General features: G+C 36.6%; 1 protein-coding gene and 1 long non-coding RNA gene across 2 annotated transcripts in view; both read right to left on the bottom strand.

The window, feature by feature from the left end:
- The window catches only part of LOC134647428 (uncharacterized), a 150,255-nt gene that overhangs the window by 27,833 nt on the left and 98,556 nt on the right, over positions 1–23,866 (bottom strand). The window lies entirely within an intron of this gene.
- On the bottom strand, positions 1,461–19,441 carry LOC134647408 (uncharacterized). Its single transcript, XM_063501760.1, has 2 exons — positions 19,344–19,441; positions 1,461–2,041 (listed from the first exon to the last, which is right to left on the bottom strand). The coding sequence occupies exons 1-2, from the start codon at positions 19,389–19,391 to the stop codon at positions 1,559–1,561; spliced, it is 531 nt and encodes a 176-aa protein (XP_063357830.1). The 5' UTR covers positions 19,392–19,441; the 3' UTR covers positions 1,461–1,558.

The following is a 23,866-nucleotide window of genomic DNA, read 5'->3' as shown; positions in this document are numbered from 1 at the left end:
GTCAATTAGGTCCAAACCCTCCAATAACCCAAATAAAATACGATAGTAATTATGACATCAATTTATTACAATTCCCCTTCGTACAATGTTTGTAAATGGCGGGATTTATTCAATACGAGCTTATTTCGCGTTCCCAATCGCAAATGATTGGCAATTTTAGCCAATTAGGATACAAAATCAAGTAATATATAATTATTATAATAACTCACATTTATTCAAATATAGGATAAATTTAAGGTTACAAACGAAATACAAAAACATTTTCATATTTGACGTAATTGATGAAAAATCACATCTAAATTGAGTAAATTGTAGGGTATTTCGCTAGTAACTGGCCACTGGCCAATAACTGGCCACCCTAAACTAAACTAAAAATGAATTCTATTCGCTTATAAACAGAATTCATTTTATCGTTAGCTAAAAGTTACCTATAGTATTAATAGGCTTTCAATAACTGGCCAGCCTTCAATAACTATTAGCCACCTTAATACTAAAATGAATTCTGTTTATATGTGAATAGTATTCATTTTTAATTTAGGCTGGCCAGTTACTAACATCTTGTTATCACAATTACAAATTGTTACGAAGGAGAAACTTAATGGCTAAGTAATAAAATTTAATTGAGATCAACGACATAGAATATATGTAATATATAAACTTACCTATTTATTAACAATGACTACACTGCTCAGTCGTGTATCAAAATCCTAATAAATCTATTAAATCTAGTACGTAATATTCAGATTTTGAATGTTTGAAACATACGAATAAACTTTAAATGCTCGGATAAAATTGAATGACATTCATGCATTACATTATTTGTATTTGGTTAAAAGGCAATCCATGAATTAAATAGTACAACATAAAATTTCAAATAATGCTCTGATATTGTCGAATTTATATGTAGGTACTTATAAACATAAACATGCAATAAAATACATATACAAATGTAGAATTTTAATGATCATTATTTATTGATATGGTATGGACCGGCATTACTATAGCAATACAATGGTCATTAATACTATAACTAATATATAATTATACTTTATTATATCACACAAACTTTGGTAGACGCAATATATAATCAGCTAACAAATTCAATAATTTTTTATTAATTATGTAGAATCTATAACCTCCTAAACTTCAGCCATACGAGAAAAAAGTCCAAAATTAGGCAGTGAAATTTGAACCGAATTATCATTTATTGAACACTTTCAATGCTGATAGTAAGATGCTTATTGTACACCATATTTAGATGTTACATGAGAATATATTATTTTGTTACGCAAACATTTATATCTATCTACACTAAACAGTCAAATATAACTCAAACAAATTCGTTTCTTTGATATAATATTAGTTGACCGTGCATGGCGTGTTCACTTTTGTTCATATGCTTATTTTAAAGTCCATTGCAGTCCAATTCATAAAAAAGGACTACTTTCGAGTGCTTTCTTTTTTTCATCAAGAGCACACCACAATTAAAACTATTTTAAAGCTAATCCAAAACAAAACACTATAATATCATACAAAATCTACCTTAGCTAAAACGAATTCATAAAGTGCTAACCAGCTCCAAGCTTTCGTTGATAAGATTCTGCGCTCTCTCCTCAGTCCCGTCCAAGTCTCTGTCCTCCACATCATAATCTAGTAGCGTATATTCTGTTCTGATACTGCTGCTATCCTCGCTGTCGTTAACGTTAAAATATGTGACTGTGGCATAGCAGACCGGTGCTCTAGCCGGGCTGCTCCTGGCGGATTCATAGGCGGAGTCTGATCGCGCGCAGTTGTACCCACACTCGGAGCTGCGTAAACTTTCGTTTCGTGAGCTGTCGTAGCTATTGCAGCTGCTGTATCCATCGATGCTTTCGCTAGGGATGTGGAGGGGCGGTAGGGAGGCTCTGCAAGGACAGTAGCGTTGGATGTCGATCTCGGAGCGAGCGTCGACGGTGCCAGAGTAAGATGGTGAGCGCACGAGAGGAGAAATGCGATTGCGGGCGCTTTTGCGACTCTTGCTCCGTTTGAACAGCTTGAAGGCCTGTAACAAAGAAAAAAATAAGTTAGAGTTTAATGCACACAACATAGTTCAAATGGTTGCTTAAGTCTTGTACAAAAATAATGCGTCGTATGAGGAAATTAAAAGACTGGCACAAGAAATAATTGATTGGCGATTACTCCACCGACCAGAGCAAAGCTCTTAACTATGATGATGATGATAATCCTTATACAAGAGATTTTTTATTACTAACAGTGAGATAGTGGTTTTGGTAACTACCGCGTTGGCATAATTATTATTTGAACTGATTTTGCTTGTTTAGACAGAAGAAACTTTCGAGACGTTTCTAACTAAATATAATTATTTGTTAGAATAAGCATAATTTGAGTTTTCAAGTACAATGTAGTGTTTTGAAGACAAATATAACTTAACACGTAACTTTATGCAGAATAGAATAATGAGTAGGTATCTAAGAACGACTCGTGCGTAGTAAAACGATGAAACTTTAATTACAACTATTACAAGTTAGGCAGACAAGTTAGGTGTACATTCAGAACCAAAGGATTGTAGCCAAAACTTGACATGGCTCTGAACATATTTTACCTACTTGGAAAAGTTTTAGAGGGTGGCAAATAGCTACTACTACCTACTAATATAATAATATGAAACTTAACTCAATTTATAATAATGTATTGTAATCTTGATAATTAAATGTATTTAGGTATGTGTATAATAATGTAACTTAAATATACAATAATAATGTACTGTAAACTGGGTCCTGTAACACAGGGTTTCCTAGATCAGGACACAGGGACGTGATTTACTATATGTCTAAATTTATACAATAAATTTTTTTCATTTTCATTTTTTTTTTTCAATTATGACGTGTAAAATTGTTATTTTATTAATAAATATTGGAATTGTAATACTATTGGTGCTGACTATACCCATATTAGGTATGCCTACTTACTACATGCTTCATGTATTACTCCACTTATCCCGGCCCTGAGGTAGTCTCATCCAGAAATGTCCCGGGATTTTCTGAATGTCGTCAACCCAATAAGCTAACGATAATGATTTAACATATATCATTGTTGGGAGTATGCACATAATGGATATGTGCATACTCCCAACAATGATATATGCATGCCAAACATGGAAATTCTCTTCAAAGGCGAAAAGGACGATAGTTTCATGCCAAAGGGGAATGGAAAGGAGCATACTTAGAATAAGAAAAATTTACAAGATCAGACATTCCATAATCAGAGAGAGAACTAAGATTATAGACGCACTAAGCCAGGCTCAGAAACAAAAATGGAGATGGGCTGGCCATGTCGCTAGACTCCAGGATGAGAGATGGACCTCACACGTGACAACTTGGAAAGGTCCAGTCGGAAAAAGGAAGAGAAGACGGCCATTGGCACGCTGGTCTGATGATATAATAAAAATAGCGGGGGCCAACTGGATCTGGGAGGCCCAAGACCGAAAAAAATGGAAGAATCTGGAAGAGGCCTATACCTCATAGGAGGGTTCTGGAGTAATATAATATAGACAAATTTAAGCTAAAGAACAAGCTGCTGTTACCCAGAAATAAAAGGCTTTAAATAAATAAATAATAAATGATTTAACATTTATTACCCGACCTTCGACCATAAATCAAATAAACTCAAAAGTTGTCGAAACTTTAAATTAAATAAATAGTTATGGACCTTTAACCTTCAACCCTTGTTAGAACTAATACAACGAACCCCGGGAGGTTTGCGACCCAAACCACAGTAGTACCTTAGCGGTTATATTGACCTAATGTTAGTTTTGGACTATTGAAACGGCTTTAATTAACCTAATTATAATTAAGGTCAACGTGGAGATGGATGAAGACCGGCGTAAAATTGTTTTTCTGGGAAGAGCGCCAAGGACAAGAACTCTCGTATTTGTGTACCTCAGCACAGTCGGAAAGAGGTAATGAGAAAGAGGTATGATATAGGAGGCAAACGAGCAGACGGATCACCTGATGGTAAGCGATTACCGCCGCCCATGGACACCCGCAACACCATGATGGGGACCTTAGATGTCGATTTTAAGTTTAGCAAAAATAAATGTCATAGCGAAAGAAGGTCGTATTTTGTATACTGTCAACTGTTAGACGAAGAACCTACGTATACGTAGCGGCGTGGCACCGCTGCGAACCCTTGTATCACGGTGTAGGCAATCCGCGTAGACTGCGCACACGACGCCGCGCCCGCGCCTCCGCCTTACGCGCTGGCCACGATATTGCGCGACTGTCTTCGGCTAAGGCGACAACCATAGGTGGGAACGAAAGGTCCGATCGCTGTATCTCGCTCCAACCTATGGTTTTCGCTGCCGCCGTCGCAAGTCGCCCAATGTCGTAGCCGAGCCGTTATACCGCGAATCAAAAGCTCGCGCCACCGCCGTGCCGCTACGTGGATTCTTCGCCTAACAGTTAGTTAAGTTTAAGTGCCACTATGATGGATTGCGTTCTACGCGATCTACTGATAAAATAAGTGTCACTTTTTAACCCCGCGCGATTGAGAGTCAAGGATTATGTTGTGACTAGCCTCCATTACATCACAAAAGGCAATAATCTAAAGGTCATAGGGGATCATGGTTTGTCAAAATATGTTAACTGTTGTGATAAACAAGCCAGCAGGCGAAGAGGATGGAAAACGATATCTAAAAGGTAATTTCGAACACTGCGCAACTGAGGGTCAAAAGTCGTTGTTACTAACCTCATAAAGGCTTTATCAGGTTAACATTGTTACAAAGACTAACAAAAATAACAAGCATAAAAGTAGGTACGGTATCCAAAAACTAGGCCCAATAATTGGGCTAACTGGGCAGATACTGCTGAAATACGAGCGACAATTTACCTAGAATCGATTCTGTGTCAATTATATCAGTATCGTGAGTAATACCCTAATATTTCATGAATATACATGTAATGTGCTGATATGAGTGATATGGTTGGAGTATTGTGTGTAGGAAAGTACTTATCTAATTCAGAGAATAATTATGTCGCTTGTTGGAAATGTGTGAGTTTAATTTAAACCTTTTTAACCCTTTGAACGCTTTACATTATAAACAAAAACGTGACTAACACGCCAAGGTCCCGGGCGCAAGCGAGCTAATGAGAACCTTACTTGAAAGTGTGAAGGTTACTTTGACAGCGTACGTCATAACACCTATCGTTATCCATGGCGAGGTGGGCACGACTAATAACGACGACTTTAGGCGTTCTTGGCGTTCAATAATATGTGACGTTCCAAAAGGTACCTGATGACGGTCGGCGCTTACGTCACGTAGCACCGCATTAGTATGCAGAGCGTTAATACAGTACCTAAGTGCTAACCGCCATAAGGTACCTTTACCCGTAGAACGTCACATATGTAAAATCTGACTATGTCCCTACTAGCACGGCTACCATCAGTTTGTCACTGACATAAGTAAACGCCGTCGAGAACGTAATTTACTTTCTATACATCTCGCTCGTACTCGCATATTAGTGCAAACGAGATGTATAGAAAGTAAATGACGTTCTCGATAGCGTAAATGTCAGTTTTGACATTGTCAGTGACTCATGGTACGATTGGTACGGGCCATAGAAATAAAATGTAATAGAACAACTGTCAATCTTCAAAAGTGCGACCAAAAATGAAATGCAAGTGTGTGCGTAAATTGTCTATGTGAGATCAAAAATAGTGATGTCATGTTACAACATATTAATAATCGGTCGGTGTTTGATTGCTTTATCGACTACTTTTTCAAATGTGTTATTTTAAACGTTAAGATTCTACGACATTATGACGTATAAAGAACACTTGCACTGCGTGTGCTATCAAAATCGTTGCAGACTTATCTTAATGTAACTCTTACTATATTGGAAAGTGAAGTTTAAATTTACCGCTAAACATGAGCACCTTCAAAAAGGTATAACAATCGTTAGTATTTGAAGTCGGTTATAAAAGCTAATATCTTAATGATGTCTTGTGAAGAAATAATTACATAGTTATTAATATACCGACAAGTTATCGATACTGTCATATGAACATTTTGTCAAGCCCTAACGTAAAGTAAAAGGTTATGTTTTTACACAAAATATTTTAAATTATAGACTAATATGATAAAATATTAGCACACAAAGGAAGAAAAACTTATAATGAACTGTATAAACCGGCTTCTTACACTTTTTACGGTGTTAATTTGACAAAATATCGTTAAGAAAATTTCGCTCGGAATATCATAAATCCTCTGAAATGAGTATTTGCTTGGATTATTTGGCCCTGTGACACTGAAATCCGGCACACTACACGACACCATCTTCACTGAATTACTTTATTTAATACTCTTCGTTCTAATCCGTGTATATTTTTCAATTTGAAAATTACCCTGATACGCTCTTGGCCGTCTGCGGCTGTCATCAAACTCAAAAGTGGTCACGTTTTCTCATTGGTAGTCTGACTCTTTCGCACTCATGGGATGTTCATATACGTGATGGCTTCCCTTTCGCACACTTCAGCTGTCTGTCAAGCGCGAGCGCGAAAATGACAAGTCTGTGGTACGGGCTTAGTCTCAACTTCACAATTGTCACCTTATTTACCTCAAAACATTTTCATTTTATTTGCATTTTTCTGGGTTAACGAGTAAGTAACATTGCATGTGGTGGGTGGAACACATTGTTATCTTTGATTTTATTACGTCAAAGGTAAAAAGAAAAAAACGAATGATTTTATTTTTGATGTGCCAGCCTCCTACGATATCCTTTCACATAAGATATTTGTACACGTTTCATTTGACGTCAGGGGTGTTTGTATTTGTATTACATATGTTTATATTTGTGTATCATGAATTAATTCGTATTTATTTTTATTTCAGATATACTACGTTCTGTATACAATATAATAATACTCATTCGACATAAGTCTCTTACCTAATAACAGGAAAATAATTATTTGATTTATTTGTTTCACAAGGGGGCAAAGTTGTTGTTTTCCCTTTTGTGCTAATATTGTAGGTACGTTTCAAGATACGAGGGTTAAACATATTTTGCGACCGAGTGAAACACAAAATTTTCACCACACCAACACAAGGAAAATACTAACTGTAAAATATCAAACAAAATAAAAACAATTCGATTCAAAATGAACCTTATTGAATATGTATCATTCAAAATCATCATTTAAAAGTCAATTCTACCAGCCAACCTAAGGGAACAACTCAAAATATGCATTTGATAACTTTGATGGATAAAATACAATTTTATCATCAGTTTTTGAACAATCATTAGAGCCTTTTCTAGCTGGTGTGGTGAAAAATTGGTTACGTCACTATATATAATCACTGAGACTGAAACTCACTAGAACTGCCAAAACTCATTTGCTCACATATCGAAAGGAAAACAGTTTACCCGCCATTATTAGTAAAGTTATGTTGCTATGCGGTTTTCCGTAAGTACTTTCCTACTACTATTATAAATGCGAATGCGTGTATGTTTAATCATTTATATACTTTTTCCTCGCTTACTAAAAAAAACTGCATAACAAATTTTGGGACACCTACAGGTACCTACGAGCCTAAGCCTAAGCTAGAAAAAAAAAGAAAAATTGTCGAAAAAACTATGCTACTTTTTTCCCGCCTCTTTGGCAGTTTAAATATTGCCGCCATTACTAACGATTATTAACTATTAATAATTAACATTCATTCATACTCTCTTTCATTTTTTCTAAGGCTGCGTACTTTTCGGCCGTCCCTAGTACATCAACAAAAACCAAAGGTAAAAAAAATGTATCGGGATGACGGTTGCTGCGAATATTCACGTGACTATTTCCATTGTCATCTTGGCTAGGCTCCTGAAAATGTAATAATAAAATACTCTTTGTTGATAACTTATAACTAGATACTAATAAAATACTACGGACGTATAAACAAACTAATTCTTTAACGGGGAAAATGGAGGTGATCAGTGTTAAAAGCAGGGTTTGAAAGGATAATTATGCCTGATAGTTATCGATTTGATAATAACCCAATAAACATTATAAAAAAATAGCAAACAAGCCCCAATTATTTTTACTATCAAAGAATTTAAAGAAAATAAATATAGCAGCATCCATACCTGGGATAATTATCCGATATTGATCGGGTAATTATCAAAGACTATAATTTTATTATCTGGATAATTTCGAACCCTTGTTAAAAGTAAATTCTAAACGGGAGGAGTATTTCGCATTAAGGATTTCTACGCGAACGAAGTCACGGGCGGAAGCTAGTTTAAAATATACTGCACTGCAATTTCCTTATTTTATTAATTATATGAGTCGTGATTGAATCATTTAACGTTTTTAACCACAAGCTTACGTATGAACGATTAATTCTCATTCATAAAGTTAGTGACTTTATAAAAAACCCAATGTTCTGATATACAAATTTGCATTTTTGTATGGTTAATTTTCGTTACGAAACTGAGAATGTTAAAAAAAAATTAGACAAAGGTATAATAAATTTGCAAATGACCCTTGTGTGTATTGTGGCCCAAAACTATGTTGATTTTTTACTGCGCCATGTTGTTGATAATGATATTTATTCATAATTTTAACAAACGTTTGCGTTTCTGTAATCGTATCAAAACTTAAGGAGAATAATTTTGGATATATACCATGGTTTTTAGAGTTCCGTAGCCAAATGGCAAAAAACGGAACCCTTATAGATTCGTCATGTCTGTCTGTCTGTCTGTCTGTCTGTCTGTCCGTCTGTCCGTCTGTCCGTCTGTCTGTCCGTCCGTATGTCACAGCCACTTTTCTCCGAAACTATAAGAACTATTGTATTCTGTGAACCGCATTAAGATTTTCATACAAAAATAGAAAAAAAACAATAAATTTTTGGGGTTCCCCATACTTCGAACTGAAACTCAAAAATTTTTTTTTTTCATCAAACCCATACGTGTGGGGTATCTATGGATAGGTCTTCAAAAATGATATTGAGGTTTCTAATATCATTTTTTTCTAAACTGAATAGTTTGCGCGAGAGACACTTCCAAAGTGGTAAAATGTGTGTCCCCCCCCCTGTAACTTCTAAAATAAGAGAATGATAAAACTAAAAAAAATATATGATGTACATTACCATGTAAACTTCCACCGAAAATTGGTTTGAACGAGATCTGGTAAGTAGTTTTTTTTTATACGTCATAAATCGCCTAAATACGGAACCCTTCATGGGCGAGTCCGACTCGCACTTGGCCGCTTTTTTTTTAAGTAGGTAAATGATTGTAGTTTTAATTATTAATGGGTGTAAAATAATGTAAGTCAGAAAAATATTCCTAAAATAAAATTCTTGCCTTGCTTTCGATCCATGTATTACCTATTTAAGTTTTGCGTTTTTTCTTTAACACAGTACAGTCAGCAACAGAAGTTGCTAAGCGGGCGAGGTGTTCAAAGTTACCTTAACACGCTCTTATTCTCTTAACAATAAAGTCGCGTAACGATAATTTTGTACAACTAGCCCGCTTAGCAACTTCTGCTGCTGACTATTATAGAAGTTATACAACAAGCCATTCGAGGTACATACGGATGCGAGTAACTAACATTTGACGGTAAGGAGCACCCAGTAGCTTACATAGTATACCTACAAATTGCTCGACAAATGTTTATATAATATTGACGATTTTTGAAATTACAAATTCTTTCCTTTTATTTTTATTAATGTTTTATTGGTTCAATTTTAATTGCACTCTAGACTTTATCTATTTTTTTTTTATGTTTTTATCTTCGGTATATTTATAATGGCAAATTCTTTCCTTTATTTTATTAATGTTTTTTTTTTTGTTTTAGTTAAATGGACATTGTATTTCATGAATTTATTTATTGTTATGCTTCTACTGTATGTATTCAAACACAATTGACATTGTTTATGAATAAATATCTTGTATCTTGTATCTTGTATCTTGTATACCTATCCTTATCTTTCGGAAACATAACATACAGTCAGCAGCAGAAATTCGGCCAGCGGAAAAGCGAGCCAGGTGTTCAAAAGATCTGGACGCGACTTTATTGTTAAGAGAATAAGAGCGCGTCAAGGTAATTTTGGACACCTCGCTCGCTTAGCAACTTCTGCTGCTGACTGTACATGTTTTGTTATTCTTCACGAGTTTGACCCAAAAGGGCCAAAGGAATGTAACTCGCGAAGCGTAACGTATACTTTACGTGCAGAATAACGTACATTCCGCACGGGTAGGCACGATAGGGGACGACACCTGTCGTCGCTTGTTCTTAACGGCCTGGTGGCCTAGCCAAGGTGACGATCGCGCTTCGCTATCGAATCGCTTTGTGTCTCTCTATCACTCTTCCATATAAGTTGCCTTTCGTTCGCTACGTAGCGTTAGCGATTAGCATGTTGTCTACGGGGCCTGATTCGAACTTTAAGATACCTACGTCAAATAAGTGTCAAAAGTGAAGTTTCTTCAAACAAAAATGTCACTTTTAACAGTGACATATCCGATCCATAAGATATGTAGGTACTTTAATTTCGACAAGAAGCAATAACAGAAGTTAGCGCCACTTGCACCATCCCACTAACCCGGTGTTAACCAGTTAAACCGTTAACCCAGTGTCAAATTGTACTGATAACCATAGTAACTCCAGATTAATCAGTTCACACCGGCAAATCATATCGAAACCAAAAAACTGTCAAGTAATTTAGGAACCTGCTATGAAAATCGAACATCGTAGGACAATCAAAAGGCAATGACTTGCTATCTAGGCTATATCAGAGCTACCTATATCGAATGACCTCTGCTATCCCTGGCCCTAATCGCATAAAGGGTCAGTGGTCCTAAGGGTCAACGTTTCACACTATCCATCCGCGATGTCCCATCGGAAATTGGTAGTCCGTGAGTTGTTTTCATTTAGAAAAGAAAGGTGTCGGTCGGGAAAACATTTGTTTTGCATTTTAAAAGTTAAATAAAAAATATTCAGTAGGAATAGCCTACATTAAACTGTACTACAGTCAGAAACAAATCAACCTGTATAGTGGTATTTGTCTACGTGACAACATGATAATAAAATAGTGTCCGTCTCTTTCCGTCCATGTCCGTGTTTAAAAGTGACACTCATTTTATCACGTAGATAAAATAATCATAATCATAATCATTTATTTGCACATAAAAAGGTTTTTAAGGGGCCAACTGATTATAAGTCCGCCGGACGACATCAGCCTGTCAGGTAGAACAAAAAGCTGACAGTTCCGAACAACTGACATACCGATATCGTCCGGCGGCGGCTGATAATCAGTGGGCCCCTGTAAGAACATAGAAGGTGAAAAGTTATGTGTCCTAGTCTTATAGCTGTTTTTAAAAGCATTCAAATGGGTCCAATGGGCACATTAAATTTGTACTACATAAGACTACCTTGAATTAAGAGTATTTGCGCAAACAAGGTGAACTAAAAACGATTACTTATATACAATAAAATTACGCGCCAACAAGTAAAAAACTTAAGCTATCGATAGGTATTAAACGTTAATAGCCACAAACTTTTGGGTTTTACTTCCAAAACAACACGATATTGCTTTTGGCAGATATTTTATTAAGCAATTTCAGGATATTAGCCTTTATCTTGATCTCATTTGGCAATCAAAGTCTGCCTGCGGCGGGTCTATTATTAGAGTCTACGGAAAACTTGCCGAAAGCAAATGTTATGCCTACAGGCCTATTCAAACGTACGCCGACATCAATGGTATATGAATAATTTCAGGCGGTCTAGCATGAGTTGCGTTCTCGCACGCGACTCTATACTTGAAGTCTCGCAAAATGTATGGAGTCGCGGATGATGTATGTGTCGGCGGCCGATCGTAAGATCAGGCAGATCGTAATGTTCCTGTGTAATGTTTTGACGATAGTGACATTAACATTAAACCAATATATAGGTAGGATAGGTTCGTTAGGTTGCTTTAGATGCCCGAAAGGCAAACTGCCCAGAAATAGGAGCCCCGCTTAGCGGGGCTCCGTCGACTCAGGGAACGGGTCAAAGATTTTCACGTTTCACGATATGCCTAGGAATTTCACGATATGCCTGATCTTACGATCGGCCGCCGACACATACATCATCCCGCAACTCATGCTAGACCGCCAGTTAGTTATAATGCGACTCCCGCCAATACACATACGGCAAAATACTGGTGAATTGTGCGATCTGAATATCATCATTTAGATGTCATTCTGATATCAGTTACGATCAATATATTGCTCGAAAATATTTAAAATAATAATTGCACTTCCTTCGTTAGGTAAGGATAAATTAAAAGTTTCTTTTAAAATTGTTTCATAGCACTGAAACCAACGTCTCGACTCAATTTGCGGTTGTAAAGTTGGTCAAACCAATTTGTCAGTAAATAAGAACAATAAAAACTACACTTATTCTTTTCTTTTGAGTGCTAGTACTAGTGTAAGACAATGATAGTATGATTCTCTCTGTCTATGTTTGAAATGAGAGTCCTTTGACAAACTATATTATTATTATATTACTATCGTATGGCTTTATTGAAAAATAAAATCAAATTTACAAGGGTTAACAATATGCGTACATCTATCTATAGCTTAATATCTAGGTTTGACAGCCAAACCCTGGCATCTTAGTTATTGCATGCAGATCTTTCATGCCTCCCGAAAAACGTCTCCTGGGCCAGTGGCGGATCTGCAGTCTTTGCCGCCCTAGGCCCAGACCCTGTAGCCGCCCCTTCAGCATCAGCACCCATCATATTGACTACATTTAGGTCAGGCAACGAAAAGGTACTATAGAGGGAAATGCTTGGGACACATTTTTAACTTAGTAACTTTGTTTGGACTCGTTAGGAGGTGAAAATATCAAAAGTCCCCGGCCGTAGCCCTTGAGCGGGGGTAGGGGGGTTTGATTTGAAGGTTCCATTTTTCGGTTTTGGAAATTTAATGCAAAATTATAGACATTCAAGAGCGGCTATCTCAAAAACTAAACAAGATACCTATGGAAAAACTCGACTGTATAAAACTTGTAGCAAAAATCAGCTTTCATTTTGTACAATGATCAGTCGTTAGAACGCATAGTTTCCGAGATATAAGCAAAAAACCGAAAAATAGGACCTTCAAACCTCCCTCTTCCCCCGGCTCGAGGGCTACGGCCGGGGACTTTTGATATGTTCACATCCTAACTAGTTCACACAAAGTTACGAAGTCAAAAATTGTGTTCCAAGCATTTCCCTCTATACCTTTTTTTGAGAATTCGTTGCCTGGCCTAATTTCAAGTTATTTCTTGTTATCATCAGCGATTTTTTTGTGACAATTTGCCGCCCCTAATATCTCGCCGCCCTAGGCACGTGCCTACTGTGCCTTATAGGAAATCCGCCACTGGCTGGGGCATTCTTTAACTATGTGCGTAGTTGTTTGGTCTGGCGCGCCACAGTCACAGTTTGGTGAGGGCTTGTAGCCCCATTTGTGTGTGGTTACAGCAGCTGACGTCGGACCTTATTCTGTTGAGTGTAACCCAGATCTTTCGCGGCTCATCTAGGCCGGGTGGTTCTTGTGTTGGATTGATGTCGATGTTATTCTAAAACTGAGTTCTAAACTACTAAACTAAACTATATTAAAAATACACCATGTATAAATTTGTCAAGCAGGTTATATGTGTACCTACCTAATTATTTCGTATTTATTGAAGCCCAAAAGGCTGTTACGTACTATTTATATTATACCCTAGACCTATTTCGAAGAATTAGTTATATGTCGGAATATTTTCATGTAGGTAGTTAGTTAGATACAGTCAGCAACAGAAGTTGCTAAGCGGGCGAGGTGTTCAAAATTACATTAACGCGCTCGCGCTCTTATTCTCTTAACAATAAAGTCGCGTCAACATCATTTTGAATACATCGTCCGCTTAGCAACTATCGCTGCTAACTGTACTTATGAATGAAGTGTTCATCAATAAAAATATATTTTATCAAGTCAGAGCAGAGTCACCTTATTTGGGTTTATATTTTTCCACGAGAACTATTAACGAGCCTCATTCAAGTCTATAAATCATTCATCATTTTAAATTGACTCCAATCATCCCTACTTAATAAATATTAGAGGTAAGACATTATTAGAAAATTTGATCCAGATTCAGATTGAATAACTTGCTATGGGTTTGAACTGGTTTTGATACGACCTGTGTGGCTACCACCAGCTTGGCACTGACATAAACGCTATCGAGAACGTAACTTACTTTTTATGCATCTCGCTCGTTCTCGTATATTAGTGCGAGCGAGATGTAACGAAAATAAATTACGTAGACGCTAGCTTATATGTCCGTTTTGACACTGTCAGTGACTCATGGTACCCCTACCATGAGAAAGAAAGAAAGAGAAAGAAAGTAAGTTACGTTCTCGATAGCGTTTATGTCAGTGCCAAGCTGGTGGTAGCCACACAGGTCGTATCAAAACTAGTTCAAACCCATAGCAAGTTATTCAATCTGAATCTGGCTCAAGTTTTCTAATATGTCTTACTATCCTCTAATATTTATTAAGTAGGGATGATTGGAGTAAATTTAGAATGAATTTATTGACTTGAATGGACAATCATCTTGGTGATTGACGGGCATCTCACGCACGACTTTCACATCATTTCGCATTAATCAGCGTGAGCGATCTTCAAGGTCGTTTCGAAATAAGATCAAAACCGTATCAGGCGTCACTTGACTCTGCAGCTTACTGTACATTAACCAAAGCTATGCTCCTTCATTAGATTTTCTTTTTTTGAAATGTTAATATGGGATTGGCGTTTTCTATCAATGATTGTCACCTTAATTAGCCCCCTCCCCCCCTGAGCCCCTACCATGAGTCACTGACAGTGTCAAAACGGACATATACGCTAGCGTCTACGTAATTTATTTTCGTTACATGTCGCTCGCACTAATATGCGAGGACGAGCGAGATGCATAGAAAGTAAGTTACGTTCTCGATAGCGTTTATGTCAGTGCCAAGCTTTTTCTAACTGTGTTAACAAAAGAGGGACGGGTAGTCTATCTCGCCGCGAGATACTGTCGCGTCAATCATGTACTAGCCCGGCTGGTGGTAGCCACACTGTTCTAGATTCTAGCTTCCATCGCTAGCCAGCCTGTCTAAACTTGCACTATCAGAGCAATAACTCGTATTATCAGTAATACGTATATATACGTTTATGTTTACTGTTATTGTTGTTCGCTTGCACTCTAGATTGTATTGTAGCAGTAAATGTCGTATTGATTGATGAATCTTTGTTTCATTCAATAATGTTATTTGTATTATAATTAGAAAATGAATACTTTATGTATGAAACCAATTAGCATGTTAACAAATAAGTATGCAGTTTTAGTTAAATTATTAGTTAAGTACCTACTTAGCAAATATACTATTGTTTACCCGATATGGGTTGCCGTTGTGACTGTATGTGCATAAGATTGTATTCCACCGTATTGTACACGGTAAACAATAAATTATTTCTATTCTATTCTATTAAAAACTAACCTAACCAAGTATAAATCTAAATCTAAATCTATACCGAATAAATAAAAAAACCCGGCCAAGTGCGAGTCGGATTCGCGTTCCAGGGGTTCCGTGCATTAAGTCCGACTCACGTTTAATGCATATTTCTAATAGGTTTTTCTGTCATCTATAGGTAAAGAACTATTTTGTGATTATTTTTCTAAATTTTAGGCCCAGTAGTAGTTTCGGAGATAAAGGGGGGGGGGGGGGAATGGTCTGACAGACAGACAGACAGGATTACAGGATACAGGATTTTCCTAGTTGAGGTAGAAGTCATTGAATAAACGTAGGTACTTTATAAGATATTCTTAACCTTAAATGTATGACTATGTTTTCTAAATAAAAAATTATTATTATTTATAAGGGTTCCGTTATTTCCTCTTGAGGTACGGAACCCTAAAGAAAAAGTATTTTGTATGGCATAAAAAAAAATCTGCAAAATCAGCACAGATTTGTGCCTGTTATTACTGGCATGGCTTAAACTTCACCGTCAGCTAGCAAACATAATCCAACGAATGTAAATTGAAATCCGGTAAAGTCAACAAACGCCCACACTGTATTCGTACAGTAAGTGATAAAGCAAACCTTATTGAGTTTACTTTGAGACTTGGGGCCCGATTCGGATTTTGAAATAGATATCTATAAGATATCTTTTAGACATCGCCAAGATACGATAACGATATGTTTAAGATCTAACCTGTCAAATTTGACATTTCCGCGATTCTGAAGATACTCTTGAACGATTTCCACAAGATATGACTCAGAGATCCAATTCACATCTAATAGATATCTAACTCTATCTAACGTAAAAGTGATATTGGTTGCCCGAATTGAGCTGCAAAAGAGAACTAGTTGAAATCTAAACTATAACGTATCTAGAATGGATCTAGTACGTGTCGTCTCTTGTAAATATCTTGAAGTTCGAATACGGCAGTGGCTTAGGCTAAGGCGACAACCATAGGTGGGAACGAAAGGTCCTCCTATCGCTGTGCCTCGCTCCAACCTATAGTTGTCGCCTCAGCCTAAGCCAGTCGTGCAATGTCGTGTCGTGGCCAGCGCGTAAGCGACAAAGAGAACGCATTATCAGTAGGTACCATGGGCGAGGGAGGGACAGCATCATTCAGTGCCGAAAACCCGACTATCGGGTATTTCATGATTTCGTTCCCAGGCCGGACGACCCGATAGTCGGGATCGTGGTACTTCAGCTTTATATGAAGAAATTTTTGTGGCCTGGCGCGGATGTCTTTTTTGGCTGGGTGGCAATGAATGTGTTAACATATCGCTGTCAAACTTTAGACGGTGGAGAATTTTGTATGTAGGTAGTAATATTATCTATTTGTGACGTTCCACGACCAAAGGTTAGCACTTACGCTATCATTACCGACGCGCCAAAACTAATGCAGTGCTACGCGACCTAATCGCCACCCGCCATAAGGTACATACCTTTACCTTGGAACGTCACATTTTGTTCTACTTACGTCCTTTTTCCATATAACATTATTTACTACGTATGCGTTATTCTACAAATAAACGTCCCTCCGTTTCTGGGGTTTACGTTTATCTTACACAAACAATAAAATCTTATCTCATATGCAAATAATGTCAGCGTACTACACAATAGGATGGTTTTACATTAAAATAGTTCCGAGATAAAATTGCTAGTGCTTGACATTATAGTTTGACCCGGCAGGTGTTGCGACGTTCCTACCGTTCCTAAATGGGGGGACACTGCAGCGTTCGGGCATTCACGGCTCCGTTCGGCTCAGCGTTGCTACGAGCAATTATTAGGGTTGGCAAAACATGACTATATTTTTCGTGTACAACCAATAACGAATTGAATTTTGACGACCCTAAATAGCTGAAAGGGATAGTGCTATACATTAGAAAGCGGCAACATGATTCGTCCCTGAATCGCTGTCAAACTTCGGTTTTGTAGGAGGTGTCATTTCTGTACTAGTGTTATTTATTATGTGCTTACAAACTATTTCGCTACGGCGCTATTAAAGGTTAGCGGGTCAACTGTCACACCCTGACATAAGCACCCTCGTAATGTGCAGAAGCATGACCAAACATGCCCAATTATCAAATTGTTACAGAGTCTATCAGCCCCTAATACCTAATACAAGAAAGAAATACTTCAAACGGAAAAAGTTCGCAATAAAATTATTTACGTTCGTTTAAAAAAACTTACATTAAAATAAAATTGCTAGCCTCTTTTCGTTTCTCTTCATATCTCTGTCTAAACAAAATATGTCTAACCAAAGAAACAATTACGTAATCGTTTGTTAAAACCCGATACACAGACGTAACAATACTTTCGTGGGGAACTATTTAAAAATATTTATATCTACTAATTAATACAAACCGTAATTAGGTAATTAACACCAACAATACAAATAAAGTCATTGTTTAAGCTAATTGTGCGCTCTATCAGTAGTGTAATAAGGTCCATTTTTCTACCAATTCTCATTCAGTCCTGTCATTGTATATCGATATTTGTAATAACGATTAAAATCCATTTACGTTTTTAATCGTTCTGTTTTGAAAACCAGACTTTTTGTAATGTCAAGAATTTCGTTCTTATTCATATTAATGTTATGTCAATAACTGTGTTTTGCTTCAAGAAATAAGTTCAATAGCAATAATCTAGAAATTCAAGTTTAAAAGCTTTTACGCCATGATAAAAAGACGTATCTCCATTTGATACTTAGAACGAAAAGGTGCCCTTTGTTTCTACATGTTGTTTGGTACCTGTATTTATTTTATACTAGAGTAGAGTTAGACCAAAAAAAGTCTGCAACGATTTTTATTGCACACGCAGTGCAAGTGCTATTTTAAACGTCAAACTTTTATGAAATTATGACGTATAAATAACACTTGCACTGCGTTGGCTATCAAAATCGTTGCAGAATTTTTTTGGTCTAACTCTAACTTACTTACAACTGTGTTACTGTATATGTTTTGGTACCTTTGTAATAAATAAAATTAATAAATAATATTCGATGGATACAGTGCACAGTTTCAGGCATATATGGATACTTACATGTTTCATACTCGATGACAGTTAATTTAGATAGGTATATAAATACCTACTCACTCTTTTCATAACTTAAGTGAAAAAGATTCCCTAATTTCCTGTCTGATTCGTCTAAGTGCCACTTGCACCATTCCACTAACCCGGGGTTAACCGGTTAAACCTGGAGTTACAATGGTTTCCAGTACAATTTGACACTTGGTTAACGCTTTAACCGCTTAACCCCGGGTTAGTGGGATGGTGCAAGTGGCCCTAAGTGGTCTTTATTGACTACGATTTCCCCCGATATCGGTGGTGAAATGATTTTAACAATTGAATTAATGATAATAAGTACCTAACATTCAAAATATGTACTTATTTACCTATCTCTAAATTTCTCTTTTTTCACACAAACTTCTTGACCGAATATTAGTTTAATTTTCACTTACACAGGCACGTAAGTTTTAGTGATGTCGATGAAAAGAAATTATATTTTATTTGCTGAAAAATTTGTTGAATTTTTTGTAGAGAGTATCTACACGTTAATACAAATACAGTAACGGCAAATTAAACACGTCAGTTAATAAAGATCATAAAAATAATCAGAAAGTACCTATGATGAGTCTAAGTCCAACTCATGTGGTTATAATGTAAAAGTTAAATTAAAAAAAAACACATTTAACTGATTTGCAAGACCGATGTGTGTACCGCGAACAAAGTTTGTGCGGTACACTAAAAATTATGTTAAAACTGGCCGAAACTATAAACAAAGCACTAAAACGTTTCGAAACTCACCTTCAACCACTTCCTTCGAGTCTCCGTCAGAAAATCGGTCAACACCATCTTCACTAAGTACACAACTAAGTTTCGGTCGTCGCTAGAACCGGCGTGCGTGCGGCGCGACGGCGTCGGCGGGAATGACTGATCACCCCCGCGTGGCAAACGCAAAGGATAAAGGACGTATATCCATTCACTTGTTTTATTACTTGTTGATAAGTTACGCTGGGGAAAAAGGGCGTATCTGCATATACTTAAGTTCCCTCGTATTTTTTTTTCTTGTTATGGACTTGAGGGCGGTGTTGCCCGTAGCCAACGTCAAGTAAATTGTTATTTGTTCTTCATTTTTATGGCTTTCAAAATTATGGCTTCAGTCCAGTAAGGACTATTTCGCCAGTATCAAGTTAGTATCAAGGTATTAAACAATAAACAGTCAGTGTACGGTGATTTTATTAGCTTTTGTAAAGCGATAGCCGGTCTTTACAAGCAGCACGTGGACTACCGGCCGTTGACCTCAAATTGGTGGTTAAACGCGTTTCAAGATTAATTCTCCATTCACTGCATACTACCACATTAGTTTACAGCCAGCCTATTATGGATAGCTTTATCCATCTTTATCCACGTGATAAAATAACTGTCACTGTTTAACACCGTGGGAAAGAAAGTGACGGACACCGTTTTATCACGCTGTCACGTAGACAAGAACGACCATCATATCCGTACTGTATAAAAAAGCTATCGATATTACAGTTTAAATAATGTTAATGACCAAAAAACAAAGGAATTAATCACGAGGCGTGACTATCAAGATGGCGCTCGAACCGGAAGTCTCCCTTGTACTGTGTTCATGTACAAATTCAGTTCGAGTTTTGAACTTTAATGCAAATTCTGATTTTTAAAGCGCAAAAAAATCCTGGGTCATACTAGGTTACTTTTATACCTATTCGTAGGGAAGCTAAAATTATTCATTTGCATTTAATTACCTACTTGTTGATTAGTTGTGTCTGGAGAAAAAGGACGTATCTACATGTTTTTATTTTATTTTTGTAGGCAAGATACGAGTAGTAAAACGCTCTAACTTAATTAAAATTTTGTAGATAAGTTACGCTAAACAAATATGACGTATCTCCATATACTTGATATTCGTAGAGAAATTTTTGCTTAGCTATAACGGCGTTTACGTCAATTTTCTTGAAATTACTTGCTGATTGTTATGGTAGCTAACAGGAAAAAACCGGCCAAGTGCGAGTCGGACTCGCGCACGGAGGGTTCCGCACCATCAACAAAAAATAGAGCAAAACAAGCAAAAAAACGGTCACCCATCCAAGTACTGACCCCGCCCGACGTTGCTTAACTTCGGTCAAAAATCACGTTTGTTGTATGGGAGCCCCACTTAAATCTTTATTTTATTCTGTTTTTAGTATTTGTGGTTATAGCGGCAACAGAAATACATCATCTGTGAAAATTTCAACTGTCTAGCTATTACGGTTCGTGAGATACAGCCTGGTGACAGACGGACGGACGGACGGACGGACAGCGGAGTCTTAGTAATAGGGTCCCGTTTTTACCCTTTGGGTACGGAACCCTAAAAATGGCGTAATCTCAAAGAATTATTAGTTGTTTGATGTTGTTGTAATGTAATTACTTATGAGAGGACGTCAAGGACGTGTCTCAATTAACTGAAATTATTAAGTTAGGAACCTATATACTCCGAGTAAGACAAAATAATTTCATTTATCATTTAGAATTACGAACTAATTTACGATTTTTCATACCTAATAAATATGTATACCTATTCTGATAAATATTTCAAAAAAAGCTTACTTCGCAAAAAATAGTTTTTTTTATTTTTACACTTGCATTTTAACGTACCTAATTCAGTTAGGTTCAGGCGGTCCCTCGTCCATCCGATGTATTTGATTTCACAGTGGAGAGATATTTATGCCAGATGAGAGTAATCACATAATTTTGATTTTTATGAGTAATCAAATATTTTTAAGCGACCCGATCCGATATTTATGCGGATACAGACTAACGATATTTTTGCCGGCCACAAAGCATCACATATTTTTACCGAGGTAGTGTCGTCATATACTTATGGCTCCAATGGAGCATCAGATATTTTTGCACGGCTGCCCACAGTCATATATTTATGCTGGTGACTGTACATAAACTGTAGAGCAGAACTACATTTTTTGTATTAATAAACTAACTGTAATTGCTAAAATATTCGAAGCATTATTAAGTTACGTGCTTGTGGTTAGGGGTGTAAGGTGCCTGGGAACGTCAAAGCGAAGCGAGGGGTGCTAATTTACTGAGGGTAGTAATTAGATTAGCTTACGTTTGACGTTTGTACGAAACGCGTGTGGGGACATATCACGTGTTCTTTTTTTTTAATGATTTTATGTATAATCAACTAGTGGCTCTGTGAGTGCTAGACCTCGCGACTTAGACCTGAAAAAAAATATGCCACCTTCATTTTGAAAAAAAAAAAACAGAAACTAAATCGACAAAAAAAAATGTAATCATCGAATTGCGACCTGTAGAGGAGAACATCCGGACATACGAAAGTATTTTTGGCCAAGCTGAAACGGAGACCTTCGCTACTGATCGGTCAATTATTCATCCAAATCAATCTCAAGTATAAATATACATATATAGCGAATAATATTTATGAAACATTTGTCCCTTATAATAATTATTTTTACATAATTTCGCTTATTAACAAGGCTTATATGATATGTCCTTGTCTCGTTTTGCTCATTATAATTAACCTTGTGTGCTTAGTGCTTAGACAATTAATTAACAAACAGGTAAGCAAATACAGTCAGCATTAATGGGATCGAAAATAATTTCAGCACCTGTACCTACCCTTACCATGAGTTTTACGCGGCCTTAAACGTTAGCGACTGCGAGAACAAACGCAGTGCATCTCGTTTGCACCAATGTCAGTACGAGGGAGATGCATTGTAAGTTAATTAGTTTATGCAGTCGCTAGCGTATACGTCAGTGTCAAACTCGTGGTAAGGATACTGCTTTTATTATCAAATCTATACACATTTTAAAGGTAGTTGACCAACTATTCACGGAAAGAAATATCAAAACAAGTATTCAGGCAATTTCACGAGAATGGTTCATTTAATTAAACACATAGATACAAATTAAAAGATGAAAAACAAGAATACTTAAAAAATAATTAAATCCTAAATAAAACTGTCTTTAAAATAAATTAAAGAAAGAAAAGAAAAGAAATAATACTAACTTAAATAGCAATAATTTTACTTAGAGGATATAACCAAACGGAGTAGCCATTAGCAGGCGTTCCCCTCTGTCGAAAACAGGCGGCCAATGGTCATACACAATGTATGGACAGACGTTTATCTGACATGGCTATTTTTACGTTACGCATACATTTGACGTGCCCCTCCCCCGCAAAAATTGGCAGACTTTTTTGTATAGAAAATTACAGACAAGGTTTCCGTTTGGTTATATCCTCTAAGTAATTTTAGGTACTGCCCATTAAAAAAGATTGCTTTTTAAGTTATATTATAAATAATATCCAATCATTACACTCAAGTAGGTACTTTTACTTTCTATTAGTTGTAGTAGTAGCAGTAAAACACTTTATTGTACAAAAATAAACATAAAACATGAAAAAACATACATCATTTGTTAGTCTGTTAGTTGTTCATATAAATCATATATATTTCAAGCATAGGTAATTTGTAGTACCTAGGCACAGACAAGACATCCTCTAGCTAGACTGAGCATAGTAACGCTACCCCCTCTGCCACTATACATATACGGTAGTTTTACTCCATCTTCGAGTCAAAGTGTCAGAATCCCGTGCCGTGATTGGTCCGTGGATTCGCTCCCCTCGTCCCCCGCACCCCCGTATTTTTGGCAGCATCGGTTTCATTAAATAATTGCTCTAAACTCCGTCTAGAGGATTCCTAGTCTATGTACCTAGGTAAAAGTCAACTGTACCTAGTATGGATACGAGTAATGTCTCGTTAAAGTTAATTGAAGTATGTTTCATGGAATGTTTCCATTCATACGCCACGACACTAATTAATGTTTGACTCATTTTCTTTCGTAAATAAATCTTCTAAATGTGTATGTATTTAATTATACAACAAGGAATGCCTATAATAAACAGCATAAAATAAAATTAGAACTTAAAGTAAAAATTACAAACTAAAATTAAAAATCAAACTTAAAAATAAACTATAAATATAAAATCTGCCCCACTTTAATTTTTTGTTATACCTTTAATAGGTAATAGAGTTCTCAATTTTTGCTGGTTCCCATCATCAGATTCTAACATGACAATGAGACCAACTGACTAAACTTTTAAAACAAAAAGTGATCCAGCAGTCTTCTAAAAATCGGGTAACTAACATAGAAAGAACCCGACAAATTAAGAACCAATTCAAACACAACTTTGGGAACCAATCAAATTATTTTATTAAATATTTGGATTGGTGTTTTATGTAGTCACACTACTATAATTATACAAAGTGTTTCCTGTAACAGGAGCA

This window comes from Cydia amplana, chromosome 4, assembly GCF_948474715.1.
Source record: "Cydia amplana chromosome 4, ilCydAmpl1.1, whole genome shotgun sequence".
NCBI classification, from domain to species: Eukaryota; Metazoa; Arthropoda; class Insecta; order Lepidoptera; family Tortricidae; genus Cydia; species Cydia amplana.
Note: the sequence above shows the minus strand (reverse complement) of the source record. Positions and strands in the feature narration are given on the sequence as shown.

Bases quoted from the DNA above. Each gene is read 5' to 3' on its own strand.
- LOC134647408 (XM_063501760.1), bottom strand. From the start codon at position 19,391: ATGGTGTTGACCGATTTTCTGACGGAGACTCGAAGGAAGTGGTTGAAG. The intron at 2,042-19,343 runs GTGAGTTTCGAA...TCTTTGTTACAG, and splicing joins CTCGAAGGAAGTGGTTGAAG to GCCTTCAAGCTGTTCAAACG.